The sequence below is a fragment of the Eriocheir sinensis genome, chromosome 21 (assembly GCF_024679095.1).
Source record: "Eriocheir sinensis breed Jianghai 21 chromosome 21, ASM2467909v1, whole genome shotgun sequence".
NCBI lineage: Eukaryota > Metazoa > Arthropoda > Malacostraca > Decapoda > Varunidae > Eriocheir > Eriocheir sinensis.
In genome coordinates, this window is record NC_066529.1 from 16,008,520 (window position 1) to 16,033,846 (window position 25,327).

Here is a 25,327-nt window from a genome sequence, read left to right on the forward strand (position 1 = left end):
CGTGTGACAAAAGATTACACGTCCGTGGCGATTTGTCTCGTTGGTAATTGGAGTGTTTAACTGCACTGACGTCCACTCAATACTAGATGTTTTCTTGACTCGCTCGTGGTGTCGTGATACTGATGAGTGGCTGAGTGAGCGGCTGTTGGACCAGTGGCAGGTGTGTGGTCACGGGCGTGTGGTTATAAGTCAGCTGACAGATCTAAACACAGCCTCGCTGCGCCACCTGCTGCTGGTAACCAGAAAAAAAAAGTGTCTATACACACACACACACACACACACACACACACACACACACACACACATTTAAAATATCTATAAACATAGTATTTTCCCGTAGTGTTTTGCTGTTACTGTAATGTTTAGGGATACTCGTGTGGGTTCATCGTTGAAGAATTCAGGGTTGAGAAACAACTGTTCAGAAAGTCCTCCTCCCACATTACACCTCTCGCCTAGACCCACGTGGCGTAGTGCTGCATCTCAGCGCTGCGGGGCCGTGGGGCCGGGAGAGCCCTGTCTGTCCGTCGGCTGGGGCGTGGCGGTGGAGGAGGGAATGTCATGAATCCGCGGGTCGGCCTCCAGCTTGGCGGCCATGGTCTCGTACCTCTCCTCGGCCTCGTGTCTCCAGGCCGCCAGGTGGGCCCGCAGGCGGCGATGGGCGGCCTCAGCTGCGGCGGTCTGGGCGTTGAGGGCGGCGCGCTCCTCAGCGGTCACTCGCTTACGGCGCGTGGCCTCCTCCCGGCACGCCAGCACATTCTCTCGAGCCTCGGGGGGAAGTATATTTACGGTTAATACCGCTTAAGGAATGGTTCAGTACAAGGAGATTTAATCTGACGCAACATTACGAGGCATTCTTTTAATAATGGAAGACTTTGATAAATGAACAGCAGGAGCAGGCTCATTAGCACTTACTTGGTCAAGTTTGTCTTGAAGAAGGTTTGCTCTGAGGGCGAGGCGATCTCTCAAGTCCTGTAGGCAGCGCTCTTTTACGGCCTCCTCCAGCCCCTCTCCTCCCTGCAAGACCGACGCCTCCATCAGGAGTCACTCACGGTGGGTTGGGCCACAGTAATAGTTCTCGGGTGAGGTAAATCTGCTTGCCTGCTTACAGTCGGAGGCATCAATTGAAAAGGTAAATAGTCTATAATTTACAAGAATGTCTGGACATTCAAAATATTCCCCTCTCTCATCCTGTTGGGTCAATGGTCGTAGACATTTAGACCTTGATCGTAGAGGAGCGTGTGTGTGTGCTGCACACACCACACACGGAGGCTGCCGCTTCTCCCCACCCTCCATCTAACCTTCCTTCCCGGGAGCCCTACGGGGGAGGGAGAAGGGGAGTGACATACCTGAAGTAGCGGCAGGTAAGGAGCAAGGGTGTCAACGCGGCCCTCCCGCTCCTCTCTCTTCTTTCTCTCCGTCTCTTCCCGGTGGGCCTCCTCCCACTCTCTCTGCAACAACCATCCGTGTTATTTCGCCACTCTCATCCCTCTACCTGGCTACAATTCATGGTTTCCGCTGCAAGGCGCCACACCACGTCCCGAAAAATGATTACCTCCTTCAGGATCTGCTGGACGGTGGCGTTGGACGTGGTGTCGAAGATTCCCGGCAGCAGCGTGGCTCGCTCCTCCTCCGCCACACGGGCCTCCTTCACCGCCTCGGTCTCCTCCACTGCTTGCCGCACCTCCACCAACGCCCGGGCCTCGGCCTCCATCTGTTCCTCCAACTCTTCCCAAAACTGCGGCAACGACGGCTCCTCTGCCCCGGGGTCAGGCTGCGTGGTATAGTAGATTTAGCAATCGGGGTTCTCGGCGCCTCAGCACATCATCACATGGCAGTAAAAAATAAATAACAATAAATAAAATAATGTATATAAAGTAGTGAGCAGGTCCCGAAGATGATGGCATGACTGGTGATTGATGGTGTGTCTGTGATGGAACGAAATATGTAATGAAGTGACGCAGCGGCCGGCGGTGGACGTGAGTGACGGTCCGCCACGTGATTGGCTCGAACACACTCACTCACTTGGAAGCTGTGGGTGAGGTCCATGGTGAGGGAGGTGGGCACGCCGTCCGCTGGCTTGATGAAGGTCCTGGAGGGCTGCAGCAGGCGGTGGCGGCCGTAGTGGTACAGGAGGTAGACGCGCCCCTCCGCCACCATCATCACCCGCCGCTCTACCGCCTGCCGCCCCCCCTTGCCACCGTCACGGCCGCCGCCACTTCCATTCCCGGCGCCTCTGCCGTCGTGGGGGCTGCCTACTCCCACTTCTTCTTCGTCTTCATTGTCAGCACTCCCGAACTCCTCCTCTATTTTCTGTTTTCATGAAGGAGGTCATGTTTTCATCAGCACGATACGTGTTTTTAGCAGACCAACCTACGAACTCTGTACTTACCAAAGTGCCTACTCTGACGCAGAACCAGCAGTACCTAGAGCAGTTATACAATTACAAGGACGCGTGATTCAGTCTGCTGTAGATAAATCATAAAGTCAAGCTAAATAAAGTACCACTTCTGTCACAGATATCTGATAATTTAAAAAACATCTCATCAAACTTCCGCTCGTCTTAATCTTACAGCAACAGTCATTAACCATCTTGGCATGACTTTCAACAAGCCTTTATGTAGACCATGTTCTCTTCAGCAAATGGAAGCGTGGTTCGTTAGGATGACGCAAGTAACATTGTTATCATCATCATCATCAGACAGACCCATATTCTCGAACGTTTCAGGACTTACACTCCCAAATATGATAAGACTTCCAAAGAGGTGTTAGATATTTCCATGGAGGGTAGTTTTATAAGCCTAGTGATAGTTTGATGAGCCTTCTGCACCATGAACGTGAAAAATACTCATGAGAACCTTGCGAGAGCTGAAAGCGTCTTAGCATACGGGCCCAGGTACAGTAGCGAGGAAGCTCACCCAACCCTCTTAGATGATAGATCCCCGCTCACCTGCACGGTCTTGGAGATGGCACTAGCGAAGGTGACGATGCGCCGCAGGAGTAAGTCTGCCCGATCTGCGTACTCCTCCCGCAGCTCTCCGCTTCTTATCTCCCGTCTCCTGCAGGCAGCCAAGAAGACCCTCTCAGTAAATCGTCCTCCTCATTTTTTCCCCTCATTATCCTTCCCCACAAGAGAGGCTGACAGAAAACAAGAGTAGGACAAGAGAAAGTAAAGAGAAAGTAAAGCTGAGCGTAGAAAGTAACAAAACAATCGAGATAACAGAGGCTTTTATTCTTCTCGCGAGTCACGTTACCTGAGGGCGTCGACGCGGAACTCCGAGTGGAAGAGGAATACTTCGAGGGGCTGCGTCTGGGGGCGCACCTCCAGCTCGCAGGCCCGCCATGGGTTGTCCACGCCGTCCTTGTCAACGCACGAGGACAGCGACGACGGCTCCCTCCAGTAGTGGTGTTCTGGGGGGAGAAGGGGGGCGGGGCATGATGATGAGGAGGAGGAAGAGGAGGAGGAGGAGGAGGAGGAGGAGGAGGCCGGGGATTAGCTTTGCACTCCCTTCTCTAGCATTTTTTTCCTTGTTCTACTCGCTGTTCATGGTTGCATGTGGGTCATTATTGTTGGTATAGTCTTAGATTTTATGATGATGATGATGAGGAGGAGGAGAAGGAGGAGGAGGAGGTCTGTTATTAGCTTTGCACTCTCCCTCCTCTAGCATTTTTTTCCTTGTTCTACTCCCTGTTCATGTTTGCATGTGGATCGTTATTGTTGGTATAGTCTTAGATTTTATGATGATGATGAGGAGGAGGAGGAGAAGGAGGAGGAGGAGGTCTGTTATTAGCTTTGCACTCTCCCTTCTCTAGCATTTTTTTTCCTTTGTTCTACTCCCTGTTCGTGTTTGCATGTGGGTCATTATTGTTGGTAAAGTCTTCAATTTGATGATGATGATGATGAGGAGGAGGAGGAGGAGGAGGAGGGGGAGGGGAACGAGGAGGCTTGGCTGGTATTAGCTTTGCATTCTCCCTTCTCTGGCATTTTTGATGATGGTAATGATGATGATGATGAGGAGGAGGAGGAGTAGGAGGAGGAGGAGGCCTGTTATTAGCTTTGCACTCTCCCTTCTCTAGCATTTTTTTTCCTTTGTTCTACTAGCTGTTCGTGTTTGCATGTGGGTCATTATTGTTGGTAAAGTCTTAAATTTGATGATAATGATGATGATGATGAGGAGGAGGAGGGGGAGGGGGACGAGGAGGCCTGGTATTAGCTTTGCATTCTCCCTTCTCTAGCATTTTTTTCCTTTGTTCTGTTCACTGTTCGTGTTTGCATGTGGATTGTTATTGTTAATGTAGTTTTCACTTATGAATGTGATAATGATAAGGAGGAGGAGGAAGAGGAGGAGGAGGAGGAGAGGGAGGAGGAGGAGGAGACCTGGTATTAGCTTTCCAATCTCCCTCCTCCAGCAGTTTAATTTCCTTTATTCCACTTGCTGTTTGTATTTGCATGCAGATCATTATTGCTGGTATTTTCTAAACTTTTATGATGATGATGACGATGGTGAGAAGGAGAAGGAGAAAGCTTGCTGAGTACCTTTGAGTGTGTCCTTCCTGCTCCTAGAAAAGGTGTCCCTGACCGCCCCCGTCAGGAGGTCCGTGACGCAGCCCTGGTCTGTCCTCCCTGTTGGAACTCCTCCCGCACCTCCTTCACGGATCCTGCTGAGAGAGAGAGAGAGAGAGAGAGAGAGAGAGAGAGAGAGACTTAGCTTATGAAGGGCTGTTTGTCTGATCAATAATTGTAAGAAATAAATATATGTTGTTTTTGACAAACATAAAGTGTTTGAGAGTAATTAAACGTTTGCACACATGTTTGGTAATACTTATTTGAAATTACCTTTAGTTGTATCGTGTATAGTTCACCGTAATTCTAGTTTCCTTACACAGCACACGCGGCGATCATTACCTTCAGGAGTGAAGAGAGTGAGGGCGACTGTGGTCCCCCGCGGATGCGTGAGCGGGGCGTAGCGCCGCACCACCGCCCCCTGGTATACCTCCTCCCGCCACCCCCCGGGGAACCTTTGCAACAGGGCTGTCAACACGAACACACGTACTCATTACTGCACCATGGTCACACACACACACACACACACACACAAAAAAAAAAAAAAAAAAAAAACACCGCTCCGGTGGCTCAATCGGTAGAGCGCTGCGCTGCGAGGCTTAACGGCCAAACAGGCGGCGGTTCGAGCCCCGCTCAGGCCGGACTCTTTCAGTTGACTAGGAGTGGTTACTGCCCCCCCCCCCCCCCTTGAGCAAGGGGGATGGGGTGTGTGGTGTGTGAGGTCCTGGCAGTACCCAGAGATCGACGAAATTAGTGGGGGGAGGGTACCTGCTGGCGAAAGCGAGTCCAACTCGTGATCAGGCCGTGGTGAATTACGCACACACACACACACACACACACACACACACACACACACACACACATGTAACCTGCCTTCTTCAGTGATGACGACGGGCTTGTAGCAGCCGCGGGGCAGCAGCGGCTCCTCCTTGTTCCTCGAGCGCCTCGTTTTGGTCTGGGATGCACTGGAGGGCTGTTGATGCTGCGTGAGAGTTTCTTGTGAAGGACTGAGGGCGTCCTGGGTCTCCGGCGGCAGACTAGATGAATCATGAGGCTTAACTGGGGTGTCTTGTGGCTTGCTGGAAGATTCCTGGGGGTCCTGTGACTGCCCGGGTGCATCTTGAGGCTTGCTTGGTGAGTCCTGAGACTCCTGAAGAGACTGGCGAGTGTCCTCAGGCTCACCGGAGTGAGAGACTGGCTCGGGCGTTTTCTGGGGCGGCTCTTTAGGCTGAGACTTGGGCTTGTCGTCGATGAGCGGCAGCCACATCGAGCGATCGTCCAAGTCAAACTGGAAGTGTGTGCGTAAATATATGAATTGTATCACTTTGGCGTCACGCTCGCTCATAGCTCGATATTTTCGCAACCGTTACCTCGACAGATATTATTATTGTAGATGCCAACGCGTAGCACTCAAGCTAACTTGTCACCTCTCTCACCACCACATTAATTAAAAATTAATTATCAACACCGCGTTCTTTCTTATCCATTTCTTTTTTTCTAAATTTGCAGCCCAATACCTCTGCCGCAGATAATAAGAACGAGGAGTAACAGCTTACTATCTATATCGTTCGGTAAAACTTACGAAAGATCACAAAGAAATAACAGTGCATTTATAGGCCTTAATTTGGAGGTGGCTATAGGACGCCTTACTATGTCTGCACTGATGGGCTGGCGAGGCTGCGTGGAGGCCCAGTAGTTGCTGTGGTTGAAGAGGGCGTGCACGTAGAGGTAGGGCAGCGGCTCCTCAGCGGGCAGGGGCGTGACCTTCCCCGTGCTCGGCTCCACGAAGGTCGGCGAGCACAGCTGGCGTTTGTGGGGAAGCACCAGCACCCAGAAGTGAAGGTCGCTCCCTCCAACATCCTGGAGAAGGGGAGGAAGTTTGATTGTGTAATGTGTCGTCGCATTCTGCAGGGACACACACACACACACACACACACACTAAGCATCAACCTGTTGTTCATGTTGGCTCTCTGCAAGGCTGGGGTCGCTGTCTCTCTTTTCCTGCTGCTGCTGCTGTTGTTCTGCAAGGAGGCGGCGGCGGGCGCGCTCCTCCATGATGAGGGTGTAACGACTCCTCAGGTCCGGCGGCTGCCTCACGCTGTATTTTGAAGGGGGTGCTTTGCCCGATTCCTTCCCCGCCTGCCGCACATGCAAGAGAGTGTGTCGATCAGAAATGTTCGATCCTTGAAATACAGGAGAGAGAAATGTTGCATGGAGCACCACGATGGTGACTGACCTGGTAGGGCGGCGCGAGGTAGGGGCAGGGCAGGATGGACGTGTCGCCAGCCACTAGAGAGGGGCGCGCCGTGCCCTGGACCACGAAGGTGCGGTACCCGGCCCCCAGCAGCACCGACGCCACCACCAGGGCGCACTCGGCCGCCTCTCCTCGCTGCGTCTTCGCCACCAGCGCAGCCGACCGTACCTTCTGCGGCTGCCGTGCACACCAGTCATAAGGTTAAGTCATCACTTAGGCCAGCACGTTGGTATACTTCAACTTTATGGGATGCCGATGAAGGGACGGGTAAAGACTAAACACATTGCCTTTCATCTAAAGTTTAGTCTGAGTCAAGGATTATATACTATTGTATATAATCCTTGGTCTGAGTTTTGCAACTCATACTTTTGTTGTGACTAAATAAATAGTCAGAACATAGTCAGAATATAAAATTAAGAATAGTAGTACTGTTCTTAAGCTTAAAACCAGCTCGCTGCAACAGTGAAAACTTTTTAAATTCATTTCAATGTCTGAAATTTAATACACAGCATTGGTTTATATAAATTATGTGATAGGAGTATATTACAAAAATGTTCCTCGTTAGCTATAGCTTCTGTACCTACCAGCGGGGATGCGGGCGGCGGCGGAGTGTAGGTGAGCATGTTGGCCAGGGTCTGAGCCGCCTGATGGAGGCTGAGCAGCTCGGGGTAGGGCTGGGGGCTGGGCACCACCAGGCTCAGCACAGGCACCTGGGGGCAGGGCACAGCACCTCAACACCACCGTTTCAAACAGATGGATAACTAAGCGGTATTCAGGGGACTAAAGAGACACGCCTCTGAATAGAATACCTAAATACCGCTTCAAGGAGAGACGGAAGCAGGTGAATACCCCGCACACTGACATGACTAGCCCACGCATGTACCCTGGGGCCGGGAACTGACCACTTTCTCGCTCTCATTCCGCGTGGTGAACAGCAGCAGGGGGCCGCCGGGATACAGGGAGTTATATCGTCGCCTAAAGCTGTCCACTTGCTTCAGAAGGTCCTCCTCAGCTTCTTCAAGTCTCTTATTCACCTCGTTTGGGTCCTGCAGCATGTTTACTCGTCACGTGTCTGGTGGCTCTGACAGAAGCGTCTCAGTTCCCATGACAACCGAACCGAAATATGCCAACCACGCTTTGTAGTCATTGATCATTGCTTTCTTAGTGCCATGGTGGTTTATATGGCATCCTATCAATATCTAGGGCTTAATGATAGACGAAGTAGAGGGTAATGGACGTGAGGTGGCAGAGACGGCGGCCGAGGTGTGTGTGGAGGACAAAGAGACTATATACGAAGAGATAGTGGTATGTAGTAATTCCTCGGGCGTGCGGAAGTAGCGCCATCTATTGCAGCCCACCAAAAACGTCACTTTTCAGGGGTAGCTTTACTATTTTTGAAGTACCTGCCACAGCACCGTATCCAGCCTTCACTTATTTTTTTTCATTGTAAAATGATTTACTAATGGGGTAAAGAAAAATATATTTGTTCTTGTGTTTTATTAGGTATTATCTACACTATATCAATTTGTTTTTTTAGGAAAAATATGATGTTGAAAGCATTTGCTAATATATATATATATATATATATATATATATATATATATATATATATATATATATATATATATATATATATATATATATATGTGTGTGTGTGTGTGTGTGTGTAGCAAACATATCCAGTGCTTTAAATACAAGCAAACCATACAACATTCTATGCATGCTAAATTACTATAATGCCTTTGCAACTGTGGTAACCCGGATGTCACACTGGTCCTGTGTCCCAGGGTAATGGGTTCCCTAACACCACAGGCTCATGGGCTAATGTTACAGAGATGAGCACCGAGGCCACGTGCTGCTACAGCGTATGCCCCCACCTTTTGCAAAATGCTCTTAGCTGAGTAAAAATATCATACTAACTGTACAAGTGCCAGATAATGGCAAGCATTGCATACTGCTTGACAGGGCAGAGAACAAAAGCTTCTAAGCATTACAACTGAAATAAACAATGGGAGACACTCAAAGCTTGTTAACTGAACATGACCCAATTTATAACAGGCAAAACCAACAATGGTGTGTTATATACAATGAAAACAGTATAAAAATGTTGCAAGGCACATCAATATAAGAGCAAAGCATCATAAAACATGCTGAAATACATCATAGAGGACATTAAGAAGGTAACACATGAGTTGTCTTAAATGGAATGCAATAACTTGGTGGTCCTGGGAGACAGGCGAGCCTGGAGGTGAAAATGGAATGTAGGACACGGTATGATCTCACAGGCTCTGACCTTGGTGTCAGGGTCATGAAGATATTAAGCTCAGTAGGCACAACTATGCAGCAGAGGCACATATGATAAAAGCAAATGAGACAAAATAAGGCAACTCATAGTGTAAGAAAATAGCAGGAAAGTTATGCTGCAGTATGTGACACACCAAATTACAGGGCAGAGAGTGATGTATTTCATAGGCTACATCAAACATGTAGCATTTATTGCAGGAACCACACATTAAAGTTGGATGTAATAAAATATATGTTTCTAGCACACATTAAAGTTGGATGTAATAAAATATATGTTTTTAGCACACATTAAAGTTGGATGTAATAAAATCATTTGATATGAAACTCCTTGAACTGGCCAACCAAACAAACCACTCTCTGCTCCCCCCCCCTTCAAAAAAGCATTATTTTTCACAAGGTTTATGAGGCATTAGTCAAGAATATCAACTGCCATTACATTTTGTAAATCATACCTATGTGATTATGTATGTCATATAAAGCAGAAAAAAATTTGCAAGCTGTAATACAAACAAGATTACTCCTGGAAGCCACATTAATGATGCCAGACACGTGATGATAGACACTTAGTGTGATGAAATTACATGCTGTATTTCACATTATGAAACCAAGCCAAGTGTCACTGCAGGACATATTAGGTAAGGCAGACACCAAAAGCTTGTTACCTGAACATGATTAAATATAACAGGCAAAATCCACAATAAAGCATTGCATACTGTTGGGTAGGGAAGAGAACAAATGCTTCCAAGCATTACACCTGAAATAAACAATGGCAGATATTCAAAGCTTGTGAGCTGAACAAGATCTGATTTATAATAGGCAAAACCAACAATGGTGCATTACATGCAATATCTGGCAGGGGATTCCTTGCATTACAATTGGAAAGTGGCAGACACCTAAAGCTTTTTAACTGAACAAGATCTGATTTATAACAAGCAAAACCAACAATGGTGCATTACGTGTGATATCTAGCAGGGAAGATAAATGATTCCTTGCATTACAACTGGAAAGTGGCAGACACCCAAAGCTTGTTAAATGAACAAGATCTGATTTATAACAAGCAAGCCCAACAATGGTGCATTACTTGCAATATTTGGCAAAGTATATGGAAAAAAATTCTTGGCGTAACAAGAGTAATACTAAATAATGGCAAATCCCACGAAGTTTCTCTTCTTTTGACAAAGCCTGTGCTCTTTGTTGCAGGGCTGACAGAGTCTGTTTGCTCCAGCCAACATGTACTGAAATACCCCTGAGTCATGAGTGAAGTGTTGAAACTGAAGACAAGTGAAATACTGTGCTCAGAAATCTATTAGCATTTGGACTTTGATAGTATAAGGCCAGAGCAAACCTCCTCTCTTGTAACCCATATCTCCTACTAGGCTTAGATCTTGGCATCTTGCAGCATGTTGAACCTGACCTCAGAAAAAATCCATCCCTATTGGATCTAAAAAATTGCTGGCTCTGGGCAAAAACTGCCCAGGATTTGTCTTGCCTCCCGGTGCAGACGACAGACTGGTGTGTGCAGCAATTTTCACTTTTCATGTCTGAAAATACATGAAAAAATATTTAATCACAATTAATCACAATTCTAAATAATAAAATATGTGCATGTAATTGCATTATTTTCAGTGCTATAAGGACAGTGAATCTAAGCATTGACATTATGTCTGCACGCCAGCATCGATGGAAGGCTTCACTTAGATTGCCTGACAAGAGTAATATTTTCAGGAGAGATGGGGGAGAGGATACAACTGGAGACTCTTGACAGATATAATGTCAAGATCTACAAGCACCCATTTACCATATATATCTTTGATGTTCAGTCCATACTAAAACATTTGTCAATGTGTTGCCACACTAAAAATATAAAAATTCCCTGTTTCTGCAATGTCAGTCATACCTAAGCCCTGCTAAACCATCCAAGTGAATCAAGAATGAGTTCTGGGCGGCAGCATGAGCCAATACTAAATGGCACCAAAAAAAAAAAAAAAAAAAAGCCTGCATCATGACGGGCCTGGGCCGACCGCCAGGCGCCTGAAGAAAACCTACCGGCGCTATAGGCAGGTGGAAAAAATCACATCAGAAGAATGGACAAAGGTTTGTTAGTGGCACATCAAGGTTATGCTACCTCTTCAAAGATTGGCCAGTCATAGTTTAAAGTGGAACAGGATAAACAAGAAACAGGTAGATATCTGTGGACACTACTGTTACTATCAAATGCCAGCCTATGGCAAAATTTGAACCTATGCTATCAAAAACATAAGACCCATATGCTGATCACTCGACTAATCGTAACGGTACTACACCCATAGAAACATAATAAAGAGTTTAAATATATCATTCAAAATTTCAACCTTTTTACATACTTTTTTTTGAGATATGAAGCCTACTGGTGTAACAATTGAATATTGAACTCAATTTGTATGCAGAGATGTGAGGTATGTTATTAAGCTGTAATGTTTCCAATACATTAGTTGTGATTAAAGCAACATGGAATAGTAACTAAAGAGGATAAATTATCACTGAGAACAAGAGGTTCCTTACTATATTGTGGTGAGCTTGATGGCCGAGTCGAGTTTCCTCCAACCCCATCAAGTTCACACCTGTTGAGAGGCAATTTTTTAATCAAAGTGAAAAATGGATGCAAATGGTCACTAAAACTAGTTGTTATACTTGGTGTCACAAATTTGGGCAAAGAATTTAGGGAAGGACTCCTGGACTTGGCGTCACTGATGAGGTAAATGATCTCGTGCACTCATTGGGCTATAATATATACATTGTTATAATGTGTATTATTGTCTTGTTACTATATATTACCTACTGATAATGGAAATACATGTCAGGATTAATCATCAATACAAGGAAAAAAGAATCATGTATGGAAATTGTGAACTTTTAAGTTCATGTAACAAACAAAGTTTATTATACACAAAAAGGTTGGATACTTCAGATGTAAAAGATTTTTGGATATAACATCACCCCCTTCCTCCATATTGGTTCTTTAAAGCAAGGGTTGACTACAGCTGATTATTATTTGCGGCAGGTTACACGACACTTTTTTTAGTGCAAACCATCTGGAAATCAATGATCATTATAAGGAATACTTCTCATGAGTAGCTACTAAAACTTGACAACCTAGAAGGATGCACCATCAGACTGTAAAGGATAGATATATTATAAGACATAGCTACATTGGTGGATCAAAGGGGCCCAGGCCCCCAAAAACTAGCTCAAAAAGCGCTGGCTAAAACAATGCTTTGGCACAAAGTCCAGGCCGTTATACCCATTGATTTAGGTCACTTCACCAGTTTTTCAAGACCAGGACTGCGAGAATGGGTAATCGGTAATGCTAATGCTCCTTCCACCCATAAAAGTCTGACGTCCTCCCAAAAACTCATTTCCTGGATCTGCACCCAAAGACATACCGTAACATGGTTCAGTGATCATGGACAAAAAAAAAATGTTAAGACAATCAATATCCAATCATTTCAGGATATATAAATCAGCATCCATATGAAGGAATTCTACAACTTAAAAGTGATGTTGAGCAGGGCATGTGTTAAGTGACTTGCACAGTCTATTTTGTGAAGTCATAATTAGATTAATAACACAACAATCAACAAACACTAGATGAAGTATTCATACCAAAATCAGTACATGGAGCTGGTGCACTGCAATGGGAAGCACATTCCTGCAGCTCACCAAGAGGGTTGAATGATGCCATGTACTTCAGGGGGGGTGGCTAAATGTCTTCACCCTTGGCCTCTTTCTTGGCCTCTCCCCCTTCAGCTGCCACATTCTCTTGGATGATATCGGACGTGTTCGGATCTGTTGGGATGTAGTTGTGTTAGATGTGGAATAACATACGACAGTGAAACATGGAAGGAAAGAGTATGTCCACACGGTAAAATACAGAGATGAGGATTGCACTGCATTAGTTGTGTGATTACAAGATGTTAATTGAAATTCTTTGGATACTGAAAGGATGTACGGGGACAACTGGGTGAGAAGAGAGAGAGATGCAGATTTTTGTTATATAGCTAGATACACCAATGAAGACTTAGGACATACACATTCAGAAAGACCACAATTTTGGCTGCAAGACAGAGAAGCACTAGATGTCAAAGTGCCAGGACATTGAAGGAAGTAATAATAAGAAAAGCAATAATAATTAATGAGTATAAATATATTTCTGATATTTTTGTTTATCTTAATGCTAGTATTGGAATTTTCAAACACTAAGAATATAATAAATAAATATTGATAATTTAATTAAAATAAATACATTAATTGTACTAATACTACCACTAACAATATTAACAGCACTGCACCTAATAGACTGAGCAATAAACTGAGTCTGATATGTAACCATAATTAAACTGTCTCTGTCTGAGTGTTATGTGAAGCTTGCTCCATGCACCATGATAGGAATGGCATAGATGCATGCAGGTTGCTGAGATACTTACAGTCACCAGCCACTTGTAGATATGGCACCAAAATGTGTTGAAAGCATTGGCGGCCAACTTTCATTTATTTAACTATTATTTTCTTTAAACATAGGAGACAGCTCAAGGGCAACAAAGTGTACTAGAAAAAAAAAGCCCCACTACTCACCACTCCCAAACAGACAAAAGTAGAGTCTTGATACACTCTTCTTGAAGGTCAAATTATAGGCAGGAGGAAATGCAGACAATGGAAGGCTGTTCCAGAGTTTATCAGTGTAAGGGATGAAAGAGTGGAGACATGCTGGTTAACTTTTGCATAAGATGTTTGGCAAGATAGAACATGCAGTAATTGACTTAAATTAGAAAAGTATAGATTTAGGAGGGAAATGGGCAGGCATTGGTTTAATAATAGGGTGGTGGGGGAATGGAATAGATTCCGCAATCACATAGTGAGTGCAGGGACGATAGCTTGTTTTAAGAGTAGACTGGATAGCTACATGGACGAGGCTAACAGGTGGTAATGGGGAGGAATCTTGAGCTGCCGTGTGTAGGCCATTCGGCCTCTTGCCACGGAAGGAGGGGAGGCATGCAGTTAGCAAGTTCAGAACAGCTGTCAGCGTGAAAATGATTAGAATTTCCACATTATCATTATTTATATATATCACTTACCCCGGCTGGCATCCTTCCGTAATAAATGTAGCTTCACACCAGGCTGTGTCCTCTATATCACCACAAAGGGACATGATTTGAGGCTCCGGCTGGTAACCGTGGCGGCCGCGGCGGTGTTATGATTTTTGAACGAGGCAGTGTTGCAATCAGAGCAGAGAAAGATATTGCTGCGAATAGCGGTATAATAAACAGTATAAGTTAGACCGAGATAATTATATTCACCCACTCTTTCCCCCTACAAACCAATGACTCAATGTATATATATCATCATTACTGATGGAAGTCAGCGTGCGTGCTAAAACAATGAGTTTGGAAGAAAAAACATGATCACATAGTTTTAAAGAACGGCAGTAGGGCTACAATTCCTTGGTTCATTCCAGTATGTATACAGAAAGGTTAAATACATAAAACACATCTAACCACACATGCAGAGAAAGTAATATAATTGCGGTATAATAATATAACAATAATAGCATTACTCATGACATGCAGTCAGGCTATATCTACCTAGTAAATATATACAGTATATATAGTTCCTACTGTTCATTTTAATATTTATCTACCTTTTTTTTTTTTAAATGGGAAATAACCTGACTGAAGAAAAAAGTAGCAACATTTGCTGCTTGATCCCATGTAGCAACACTGTTGATTGGTTCTAGGGGTTGGGGGTGGGTCTGGAGGGGGGGAGGCGCCTGAATGTAAACAAAGCTGCTCCTGCGCCATCTGTTGCAACCGACATACACCAACACCCGCCCACGGTCTCCCATAGAGGCCCCCTCTCCTGTTCTATAGTCTCCTTGGTGGAGGATGTCAGGTTGTCAACAAACACGCACGGAGGGGGCGGGGCGGGACGCAAGGGTGGCCTGTGCTCTGCTGGACTGGCATGGACCTTCACCGTCACCACCACCACCACCACCACCACACCACCAGCACCAGCATGAGTTAACCAGCGCCCCCCGGGACTAGGGTGGCCATGGCGGGGTCGCGGGCGGAGCTGTGTCGCCTGTGCGGGGGCCAGGAGGGGAAGCTGCTGCACCTCCACGACACCTTCTCCACCCTGGGCACCTCCTCCACCATCCTGCAGCTCCTCCACAGCATCTCCGTCTTCCTCAAGGTGCAGGTGCGTCGCCAGGCCACGCCCGGATGAGTCGGGGGATGCTGCGGAGATGAGTTGTTTGTAGAATGTCACAACACAGAGTTGGAGTAGGGGGCCAAGAGCACTTCCTTAGCCAGTAGGTAATGTCAGTAAAACTCCAGTCCAGGTGAGTGAGTGAGTTACACCAACCTTACTGCAGATGGAAACTATACATCTTTTGTTACTTTCCACCTTAAATTATTTGTTTCTGAGATGATAATTCTATTTTACCACTGTCTGATGCTTCGCCATGCCATGTTTTGCTCCAAGTTGCCAGTTCTTGCCAGTCACTGTTGGCACATGTTGCCACCGTGCACAACGAAATGGATTACAAGCATTATTAATTTTATTTATTATTTTTTTTTTTAGGTACTAGGTACCTGTAGCACCGATAGGCTTTATTGAGGGGCCCCTTTGATGACCCCAGCTTGTTAGTGGCACAGGCGAATGTTATTCATAATTGCTGCCATGATATGACTCTTGCTTGGCCCGTGCTGCCCCCCAGTGCTCCACTTGACTGAAGTCACTGAAGTAAGGGTTGATTAAAGATCTGGGCAGCATGTACGTAATATCTGCCACTCGGCGATGGTTAGAAAATCAGCGTGGTTTGATGGCACTCGAACCTAGGTCAACGGGCTGTCAACGCCCACACACTAACCATTCGGCCACTGCCTCGAACAAGTCTGATCTAAACTAATTTCTAATGGGGGGTAATCAACGTTCCCTCAACCCTCCCCTCCTCCTATGAGGGGCATCACCCCCATTGACCCTAGTTACATTTTAGTGAATGAAAAAATATTATCACAGAAATGAGTAATTTCTTTAAGAAACAATACGAAGAAATCTTGAAGAACACAATGAGATCTATCAGAAAAGGATAATGTCAACTACCTGAGTGAGGTTGTTGTAAGACTGGGCTAATACCATAATGTCATATTCAGTAGTCCTAGATAAGAGAACTGCATCATTTAGAGACTAAAATCAGACTCTAGACTTATTGTGACCAAAATACTTCTTAATGCCTTTAATCAATTGTGTATATGATTCTTAACTTATCCTCTCAACTAGGGGATGATATAATATATATAGTATATATATATATATATATATATATATATATAGAGAGAGAGAGAGAGAGAGAGAGAGAGAGAGAGAGAGAGAGAGAGAGATTATAGTTTCATTTTCTTTTATAGGCTGAATGTGAAGCACTGATGCCCCACCACCTGTGTTGGACCTGTTTTAATACAGCTGTCGACATCAGTGCTTTTATTGACTCTGGCATCAATTTTCAAAGGACAACTGCCAACCATTTCCTCTCATCTCTCAGCACCAGTATAGAGGCAGCTCCCTGTGACCCCCTTCTGCTCCCTCTTCCATCTTCTGGTGCAGATGACCAGGAGATTGTTCTTCAAGGAGAACTAGAGGAGGAACAAGAAGTGGTGTTGGGGACTGCTAGTAACAAAGCTGGAGCATCCATACTGGCTGTGGCAGAAGAGGAAGCAAAGCTGCAAGAGTGTTATCCAGAACCAAAAATTAGTTTAAATAAAAGTTCTGATGTTAAGATAGATGAAGACAAGGATGCCAGCCTTCACTATTTCTTTCACACTAACCAGATGCCTGATGAAGCAGGAGAAGCAATCACAGTGATAGAAGAACTTACAGAGAAATCCCAAGAATTTCAAGAAAGTACTAACATTGTTAAGGAAGGAAAAGGAGACCAGCATCAAGGGAGCAAACAGATATCAGATGCTGATAGTGAGAAAGAAGAAGACCAGGGGAGCACACAGGTATTAAAAGAAGAGGTAAAGAAACCAAGTCCAGGTAATGAAAGAGAGAAATGCCCACACTGCAGTAAGACATTCCTGAGACAGAGTCAATTGAAAAGTCATCTGGTGACCCACAGTGAGGCACGGCCCCACCAGTGCACTGTGTGTGGTGTGGCCTTCAAGTACCGCAGGAACCTGGTGGAGCACACCCACACCCACAGCCAACAGCCTTCTTTCATCTGTGCTGTGTGTGGCCTCACCTTTAAGCAGAAAAGCAAGTGAGTAATATATCACCATTTAAACTTTTTAATGCTTGGCCTATAGTGCTGTTAAGCTTGCCAAATCGGGTCTGGTTGTTGACTTCAGCTTGCTATGGCGTAAACAAGTGTTTTATAGTGGCACTATCTTGTTTGGCTCATGCTGCCCCCTAAAGCTCATCTACGATGCTCTTTGGAGAGTTTATCTAGAGACTGATAAGGGGTCTTCAAAACAGCATGTGGGTAGTTTTAGGCCACTTGGTGATGGCTGAAAATTTTTATAGTTTGTAGCAGCAGGTGGGATTTGAACCCAGGTCCTCCAGGACACCATGGACGCATGCTGACCACTCAGCTGCTGCTTCCCACAATCAGTCATTGCCTCCCTTTCCATCACATTTCTTGACCTAAGGAGGGAGTTAGGTCAAAGCCTTGAGATGTAGCAAAATATTTACCTCCAGAGAAAGATAAATTACCCAGTGAAATAAGTATTGGTGTTGATAATACAAAACTCATTTACAGGAAATCTTAAATTCAATGTCAGGCCCAAAGAGAAAAAGTCTCCAAAAGCTGGACATTTATACTGATGTTTTGCATTCATCTGTAGCTATGTACATAGCTATATACTTGTGCATTTTCTTTACTTTGAAAAAAAAAAAAAGCTATTTTAGGCACTTAAATAAAAATAATTTTACACTGATTTTTAATTAGACTTTTGAGTGCCTAAGAGTAGGTTGTTTACATCAGCTTCAAAAGATAAAACTACGTGAGTCATTTATTAAGCAAGTATTTTGTCTTAGTCAGCAGATTTTTTTTTATAGAATTTCTTTCTTTGGAATTATCATACAGTAGTCATGTTATGGGATATTCTAGATTACAATTGTCATTGATTACTCATGTATTCATTATTTAAAGAAAGCTATTGAATATCAAAATAGTTATTAGTACTAATAGCTGTTGTCTGTTTTCTCCTGGCTACAGTTTGCTGAAGCATGAAAGGACCCACAGGAAGGGCAGCAAACTGAGCTACAGGTGCAAGGTCTGTGACAGCCTCTACTCCCAGTCCTCGCACCTCAAAACACACATGAAGAATGCTCATGGAGGTGAAGGAAAACCCTTACTTGTAGTTTTGTAATATTTGGGTACATAATGTTACTTTTATACTTACTGGAACTGTGTGAATTTTATATTCCAAATATTTGAAAGTATATAGATAGTTTTACTTGTGATATTTCCTATCATGTCTCTGTTGTCTCATTCCTTCTTTGAATTTAGTCCTTGGAGCTACCCACCAAACCAGTTCCCATTCAATAACTTTGCTTGCAGAAATATTGTTTTTTTTAGCTTCTATATTTGTCCTTGCTATCCTTTTGTTATATTACAGAAATTTCTAAATACCTCTTATCCTAAACTAATCTTTTTGTAACCTCATCTCCCTTACTTGCAGAAAACTGTGTAAGTGTGCGCTTGCATAGTGAGGGAAAGCAAAGTGTAATGTCCAGCAATCACTGATCTTTATTTTTCCTCCACCAGATAATCCTGGTTTCCGTTGTGATCAATGCAGTGTGGTGCTACTCTGCCGCTCATCTCTGAGGCGCCATTTAGCAACAGTGCACGCTTCCACTACTAGGTTCACGTGCCCTCACTGCAGCAAGGGTTTCAATAACCAGCAAAATTACCATGGTCAGCAGTGTGAACTTTTACCAAACCTACTTATATAAACTGCCTTTTTTATCACCCTTGCCCCAGATTTTTTTTTAGAGTAGTATACTGCTTTACTTGATTCTGGGAAATCTCTTGAGTGCTACTTATTGGCACTCAGTTCCTACTAAACAGTTTGCTTTTTAGAAGGCAGCATGACAAGAGTTGCAAGGCAGGAGTTAAGGTGGAGCTTACAAAGTTTTAAAGTAGGTGTTGTTCAGGTTATGATAAACATATTTCTCATTTCATAGTGAAACTTAGGCAGCTTATGCATATGCCGCCATGGAGTGGTGGTTAGCATGTGCACATAAGCCTGGGTTCGAATCCCAGTCCAGGCAGTCAGCATACAGCTCACCCAGCTGTTTATCTTCCCTTTTGGGTTGGTCGATAAATAGGTACCATGAGAAACCTGGGAAGGGTAAAGTGTGCCAATCCTTGATTTCACATTGGCCCATGTCCCAGGGTAATGGGTTCGTATCCACCACAGGCTCAAAGGATCAATGGCACAGAAATGAGCACTTCAGTCATGCTCAGCTATAACATATGCACCCAGCTTTACCTTACTTTGCCTATGGCAGGCTATGAGTTCCATTAGTCTTCTTATAATGTGGGATTGTCTTTCTTTTTGCAGAAAAAGGATGAACTAAAATGGGATATGTTTGTAGGTGCACACTAGAAATGTCATTACTGTTAAACATCAATAGTTTTTGGTGACTGAGATCTTTAATATGGTCACTATTTTGTTTTCTGTTTCTTGGTCATGCAAGTAAGCATCACATTGTTCAAACATTGTCTACTCATGTCCTGTCTTGGCAGGCCATGTGCGGAGCCACACTGGGGAGCGTCCCTACAAGTGCCTGGTGTGTCCCAAGGCTTTCACCACCCCCAAGGCCCTCAGCAGGCACCGCATGGTTCACCGTGGCACCAAAGCTCACAAGGTACTCTTTCACTTCCTCCTGCATATAGTTGTACATGGTGATCATTGGATCAAGGTAAAATTGCATTTTCATGTATATCCGAGTCAGGTTTCCTCTACTATGCAAACCACATTCTTTTCAAGAAACTGAATTGATAACTTTAAGCCTCCATGTTCATTAGCATTGTCATCCTCTTTCATTCACTGAGATGGTTTGGACAAGTGATGAAAATAAGTGAAGATGATTTTGTGAGGAGAGTATATGAGGGCAGGATTGAGAAAGAAGGTATCAGGAAGAGACCACCAGCAAAATGGATCAATAGAGTGATCTAGTAATTGGTTGAATTGGTAGGCATGTGACTGAACATGCTGAGATGAAAAATGGAATAGGGAAAGCTGGAGACACGTTTACTTTGTCTGCCTCCAAGAGGGTAGCTCCCATGAGGAAACAGGGCATTCACGACACAGATACGTAGATAGATTCCTTAATTTTTTGTAAAAAAATACTGCCCATCTCAGCTAAGTGTTTTCACCAAAATGGTAATATTCTTGACAAAATCAAATCCCATGACATAAATTAGTTAGATGTATGGAGGTCAGCAACAGTGTAAAGCTTAGTCTTGGACACCTTACGTCTTTGGTGTTGTATGTCATAGAAAGACTTCTTCATTTGTTCCAGTGTGCACAGTGTGGCAAGGCTTTCCTGGAGCTTTGTGACCTGAAGAGGCACACCAAACGACATCTGCTGAAGAGTGCCAAGAGGGTTGCCAACCAAGATAGTGCCACCAATCCCCCAGAGGCCAGTGTAGAGTCCATCAACCTCATGGTGCTAACAGACTCACTCATCTTCACAGAGTCTCAGCAGCTCCTTGATAATCCAGAGCCCAGGCCAAATCAGGTACGCAAATATAATGATCAAGTTGTATTTTGTATATATGTAATTTTTTTCTGTTTAGAAATTGTTCATCATTGCATTATTTTCATGTTTTGCTCTTAAGAAACATTTACAAAAGGCAATAAAAGCTCAACATTATTAAGCAGTATTTTTGGTAATGATATTGAACAATAGGGCGAGTCTGCTCATTCAAGGCAGCTAGTATTGGAGGGGTTATTAGGAAAGTTTTCATCACTGAGCATGGATCTTGGGACTTTAGCAAGTGCATGCATCGTATTGAATAAATATTACTTTTGACACTTCTTTTTTTGTAAATCATGCTATTCATCAGCTATTTAACTGGAAGCTTAATTTTCTGACACCTTTATCCTTTTTTTTTTTTGGGGGGGGGGGATTCCTTCCAAGTCAAGCATTTGTAGAGGATATATAATCAGCTTGCTCTTTTTCTTCTAACTTAGTTCTTACTTCCATTAATGTCAAGCTTATTTTTTGTAGATTTTTTTTTTACAACTCAAAGTTAGTCATATTGTAGCAGCTCTCTGTATTTTTTCAATTTTTTTCTATATCTGCATTTCTTCAAATTTGAAATTCAGACTGTCCTAATGAATGTAATGGCATATCATCATCTCATGTATTAAAGCTTTTTTCATATGTGCTAAAAGTGACTGTGTTCATACTTTGCCATTATGTAATTGATTTTCAAACCTTTCCATGATTTTCCTTATCTAAGCTTTGTGAGGAGGGATATACACTTTTATTTGTCTTGTACAACTCATGAAATATTAGGTAATGCTTATTGTTGGATTTTTTAATTCTTGCTTCCAATGTAGAGAGCTTTCTTAGACTTGGTGAATGTAACTGTGGTTTCAGGTCCTCCTACCCAATGGGAAGCTGAATGGCCCCAAGGATGTTAGCAATGAGACTGTTTTGGAGGGAGGTTCAACACCCCTGGAGCTGGAGAAAAAGCCTCAAGTAGAGGTATTGGCCCCAGGCCCCCTGCTGCCAGCCACTCCAGACTTGGGGGCTGTCCTGGAGCCTCCAGTGATGGGAGACATGGCTGCTCCCCTGCACCCCAGCCAGGTGTTGCAGCCCACCACCATTGACGCAGAGGTTGGAGCTGGTGCTTCCCAAGTAGACCTAGTACACCGTGAGTGCCCTGGAGTCCCTGTTGCTTCTGACGTCCCTACAATGGTGGTTCTGGCTTCTGCAAGCACCCCTACAGAGTTTCTGCCTGACCCAGAGCCCAGGACTGGGGACAGGACCAGCAGCCCAGTTGGAGATGTGGGTGAGCGAGTGCTGAGTCATGCGACGTGGTGACCTATGCCCCAGGGATGAGATGAGGCAAGTCATGCAGTGCCACAGGCTCTTGGGGTTTCAATGCTGTGGTCTAATTAATGGTGCCTCTAAAATTATTCTTTTCTCCCCTTCTTTTCAAATACACATCAAGGCCTATGTTTTCTGGTATGGTATTGCAGCAATAGCACAGCTTTTATTTTTATTGACCATGGTAGATGTTTGGTACTTTGGAAGCTAACATTATATTTAGGTGTATGCCAGTAAACCAGTATAAAAAAAGAGAGGAAGGGGGCAACTTTTGAAAATATGATGCTCCCTACTAACATCACTGGAGCCTTATCACCTTCACTCTCTTCTGAATCCATACATGTATGATATATCTTTCTTGACATCAAGGCAACAACTTTAGTGTTCCAGTAAACCAATGCAAGAATGATGACCACAGAGTGTTTTAAAGCCTAGCTTTGGTTACACTTACCATCATCATTCAAATATCTGTGTATTAACCCCTTGCATCCCAGGAAGGTCACTGTATGGCTTGAGAGTATCCCAGGATGAAGGAACCACATTAAGAAAAAAATCCCATGCAAGCAATTTGAATTAGGTGCACACAAGAGCCTGGGGATAGAGCTTGAGTGCTGGGATGGTGCTGTGGGGTCGAATGTGTTGAGTACAAAGAAAAAGTTAATAGTCTGCTCATTGTAGGTATGTGATGATTTAGTGGTTTTCAATTAAACGAGTGTCATTCGGTGCATGGGTCTTCCAACAGTTCATTTATTATCATTATCGATTGGAGCATTTCCTATAATTTGTGAGGGGAGTCAAAATGGTATCTTGATAATGATGATAATAATAATAATAATAATAATAATAATAATAATAATAATAATAATAATAATAATAATAATAATAATAATAATAATAATACTTGCAGCAAGAAAAAGTTGGAAATACTCTAGTCAAAGAAGAATTACCCACCAAAATGGACACTGTACATCACTCACAACCCATCTCAGCCAGAGCTGTACAGAGGTTTCAGGCTAAAAAGAGTTTGCTTCCATTCATGATTCATTTTGCCTTTGTTCTTCCTTTTGAACGATTTCTCCTAATGTATCTGTTGTCATCTCTCTTGGTTTCCTTTTCTTCAGAACCTACTTACACTGTCTTCCATCATGTCTACCCAGCTCCTTGTGGAATATGGGTCATCCCTTCCTTCCTTCACCCCCATCCTCATTGTTGTAAGCATTTTTCACTTTCCTTGTGCCCTCCATTCTCTCAACATGTCCATTTAAGTTAGTATGCCTTCCTAGATATGCTTTTCAGGTGACTTTCATATTCCTCACCTCTCCTTTCCTTCCTCCCACTCCTTAGTTCTACTCCTCCCCAAAACATGTACCTCTAACCCATTCTGGCTTCCAAGTAGCTTCTCCACTTTAAGAGTTTCAACATTTATTCTCATGTGAGTTTGTATTTTCCTTTTCCATGACAATAACCTTCCATTATATTATGGTGACACAGATTTGGTGTTATATAACTCAGAAGATCTCCTGACATGTTTAGCCCTCCTGGAAATATAAAAGAACAGCATATCTGCATTCCTAACATCTGATATATATATATATATATATATATATATATATATATATATATATATATATATATATATATATATATATATATATATATATATATATATATATATATATATATATATATATATATATATATATATATATATATATATATATATATATATACACACCAACTGTTTCCATTGTCTTTGTTTACAAGAAAATAAGGAAGTGAAGGAGGGTTGTGGAATATGAAAGTCACATGAAAAGACAAAGCCAATGTTAACAATTTGATTTGATTTTTTTTTTCCAGATTTAAACAGTACTCTATTTTCTAAAATATACTATTTCCTTATCATTCCATCCAAATAAATACTGAACAGCATGCTCCTTCTAGCCTGATCCCAGTTCAACTGATTTAGAAGCAGGGGATAAGTTTGTTGATGAGAAATATTTGTTTGACTCGGTAACACTTTCATAAGAGCATATAAACCTATATCAGTATATAAGCAATATATGAAGCATTCATGTTAATTGATTTTCAGCCCTGCCTTAAAATATATTCATATAGTGCAGCTGGTGATTTTCCACTGTATGTATTTGCCAAAATGTGCCTTGCTGTCTTGGCCATGTAGCAGAACTGTTGGTGAGGAGTAGAGGTAAAGTTTTCCTGTCTCCTGTGGCCACAGCTGTGCCTGCAAAGGTGGAAGGTGTCCTCTTTATCATTTGCAATATTCATGTTTGTTGAGTGACATTTTTAGTTATTGATTGCCATCCATGCTGTCTCATTGATAGCCACTTTATGGTTGTAAATCTAGTCATTAAGAGGTTCTGCTTCGTGGTTATAAACATGACCACCAGTTATTACCAGTTATTAAGCAGTTATAAGTTTATCTTGAGCTCAGAGAGCAACATGTAGATTATTATTTATACACTAACCTTCAAAGGGAGTGAAAAATATCTAGTCAAGAGTCTAGTCAAGTATCTGAATGATTGTCAATAAGAGAAATTTAATAAAATATTTGTCATACAGTTTATTTGTTCACCCTGTGAGTTTAACATAGATGCACATCCGGCGAGTGAGTGAGACGGTGCAGCACCGCACAGTCGCACACCGCGTGCATGGTGTGATATGTGACTCATATATTCATCGTGGTTTGAAGGTAAGCTGTGCAACAATCAATGGATGTCGCCACAAGGCAGGAGGAGGACAGTGAAGGCAGAGAACAGTCGGGAGGCTGACTGGCAAAGCGCGCCACGTACAGGGAGCAGCACTTTGTGTGCGGGAATGTATATTGATTGCCGGTTTTATTTTTCATGCATATGTACTCAGGCGACGAGGCGAAATACTGCGTAAGGAAGCCTGTTGTGCCTGGCGATGGCAAGTGGCCGGAAGTAATTATATTTAACGTATCGGGTGCATGATGGCCGCAGAGTAGGCGCCAAATATATGTAATGCTGCCGGTAAGTTTCACCATTATTTATTTGTTTGATTAATACCACAGTAGGCCTATTTCAGCACTTATAAGAAGCATTACAGGGAAGGAGTTGTGTTTCCCTTGG

General features: G+C 43.5%; 4 protein-coding genes and 1 long non-coding RNA gene across 8 annotated transcripts in view; 2 read left to right on the plus strand and 3 right to left on the minus strand.

Moving 5' to 3' along the window:
- LOC127001757 (zonadhesin-like) overlaps positions 1-297 on the plus strand; it is a 15,096-nt gene extending 14,799 nt beyond the window's left edge. For 2 of the 3 annotated variants that reach the window (XM_050866904.1, XM_050866903.1), the window contains one exon: positions 1-289. This exon is cut by the window's left edge and continues 632 nt beyond it. The gene's annotated coding sequence lies outside the window, so the exon portion shown is untranslated. The other variant, XM_050866905.1, reaches the window with a different exon arrangement.
- A 76-nt stretch (positions 298-373) lies between these two features.
- On the minus strand, positions 374-2,200 carry LOC127001758 (dynein regulatory complex subunit 7-like). Its single transcript, XM_050866906.1, has 5 exons — positions 2,023-2,200; positions 1,553-1,771; positions 1,347-1,448; positions 913-1,014; positions 374-765 (listed from the first exon to the last, which is right to left on the minus strand). Exons 1-5 carry the CDS (start codon positions 2,158-2,160, stop codon positions 481-483), a joined length of 846 nt encoding a protein of 281 aa, XP_050722863.1. The 5' UTR covers positions 2,161-2,200; the 3' UTR covers positions 374-480.
- Positions 2,201-2,911: 711 nt separating this feature from the next.
- Positions 2,912-8,084, minus strand: LOC127001450 (dynein regulatory complex subunit 7-like). Its single transcript, XM_050865977.1, has 9 exons — positions 7,400-8,084; positions 6,798-6,992; positions 6,512-6,700; positions 6,212-6,421; positions 5,399-5,849; positions 4,904-5,029; positions 4,535-4,621; positions 3,252-3,408; positions 2,912-3,056 (listed from the first exon to the last, which is right to left on the minus strand). The coding sequence occupies exons 1-9, from the start codon at positions 7,436-7,438 to the stop codon at positions 2,912-2,914; spliced, it is 1,599 nt and encodes a 532-aa protein (XP_050721934.1). The 5' UTR covers positions 7,439-8,084.
- Positions 8,085-8,698: 614 nt separating this feature from the next.
- Positions 8,699-14,331, minus strand: LOC127001839 (uncharacterized). Its single transcript, XR_007755479.1, has 4 exons — positions 14,231-14,331; positions 12,762-12,944; positions 11,661-11,719; positions 8,699-10,660 (listed from the first exon to the last, which is right to left on the minus strand). It is a non-coding gene; the product is annotated as an uncharacterized LOC127001839 (long non-coding RNA).
- Positions 14,332-15,036: 705 nt separating this feature from the next.
- LOC127001759 (zinc finger protein 358-like) lies at positions 15,037-23,811 on the plus strand. Of its 2 annotated transcripts, none has more exons than XM_050866907.1 (7): positions 15,037-15,350; positions 16,559-17,409; positions 18,367-18,488; positions 18,919-19,068; positions 19,903-20,024; positions 20,682-20,900; positions 21,768-23,811. In XM_050866907.1, exons 1-7 carry the CDS (start codon positions 15,204-15,206, stop codon positions 22,212-22,214), a joined length of 2,058 nt encoding a protein of 685 aa, XP_050722864.1. In that variant the 5' UTR covers positions 15,037-15,203; the 3' UTR covers positions 22,215-23,811. The 2 variants fall into 2 exon arrangements, with proteins under 2 accessions (XP_050722864.1, XP_050722866.1); XM_050866909.1 differs by having other exon boundaries at positions 15,037-15,344.
- Positions 23,812-25,327: the final 1,516 nt, after the last annotated feature.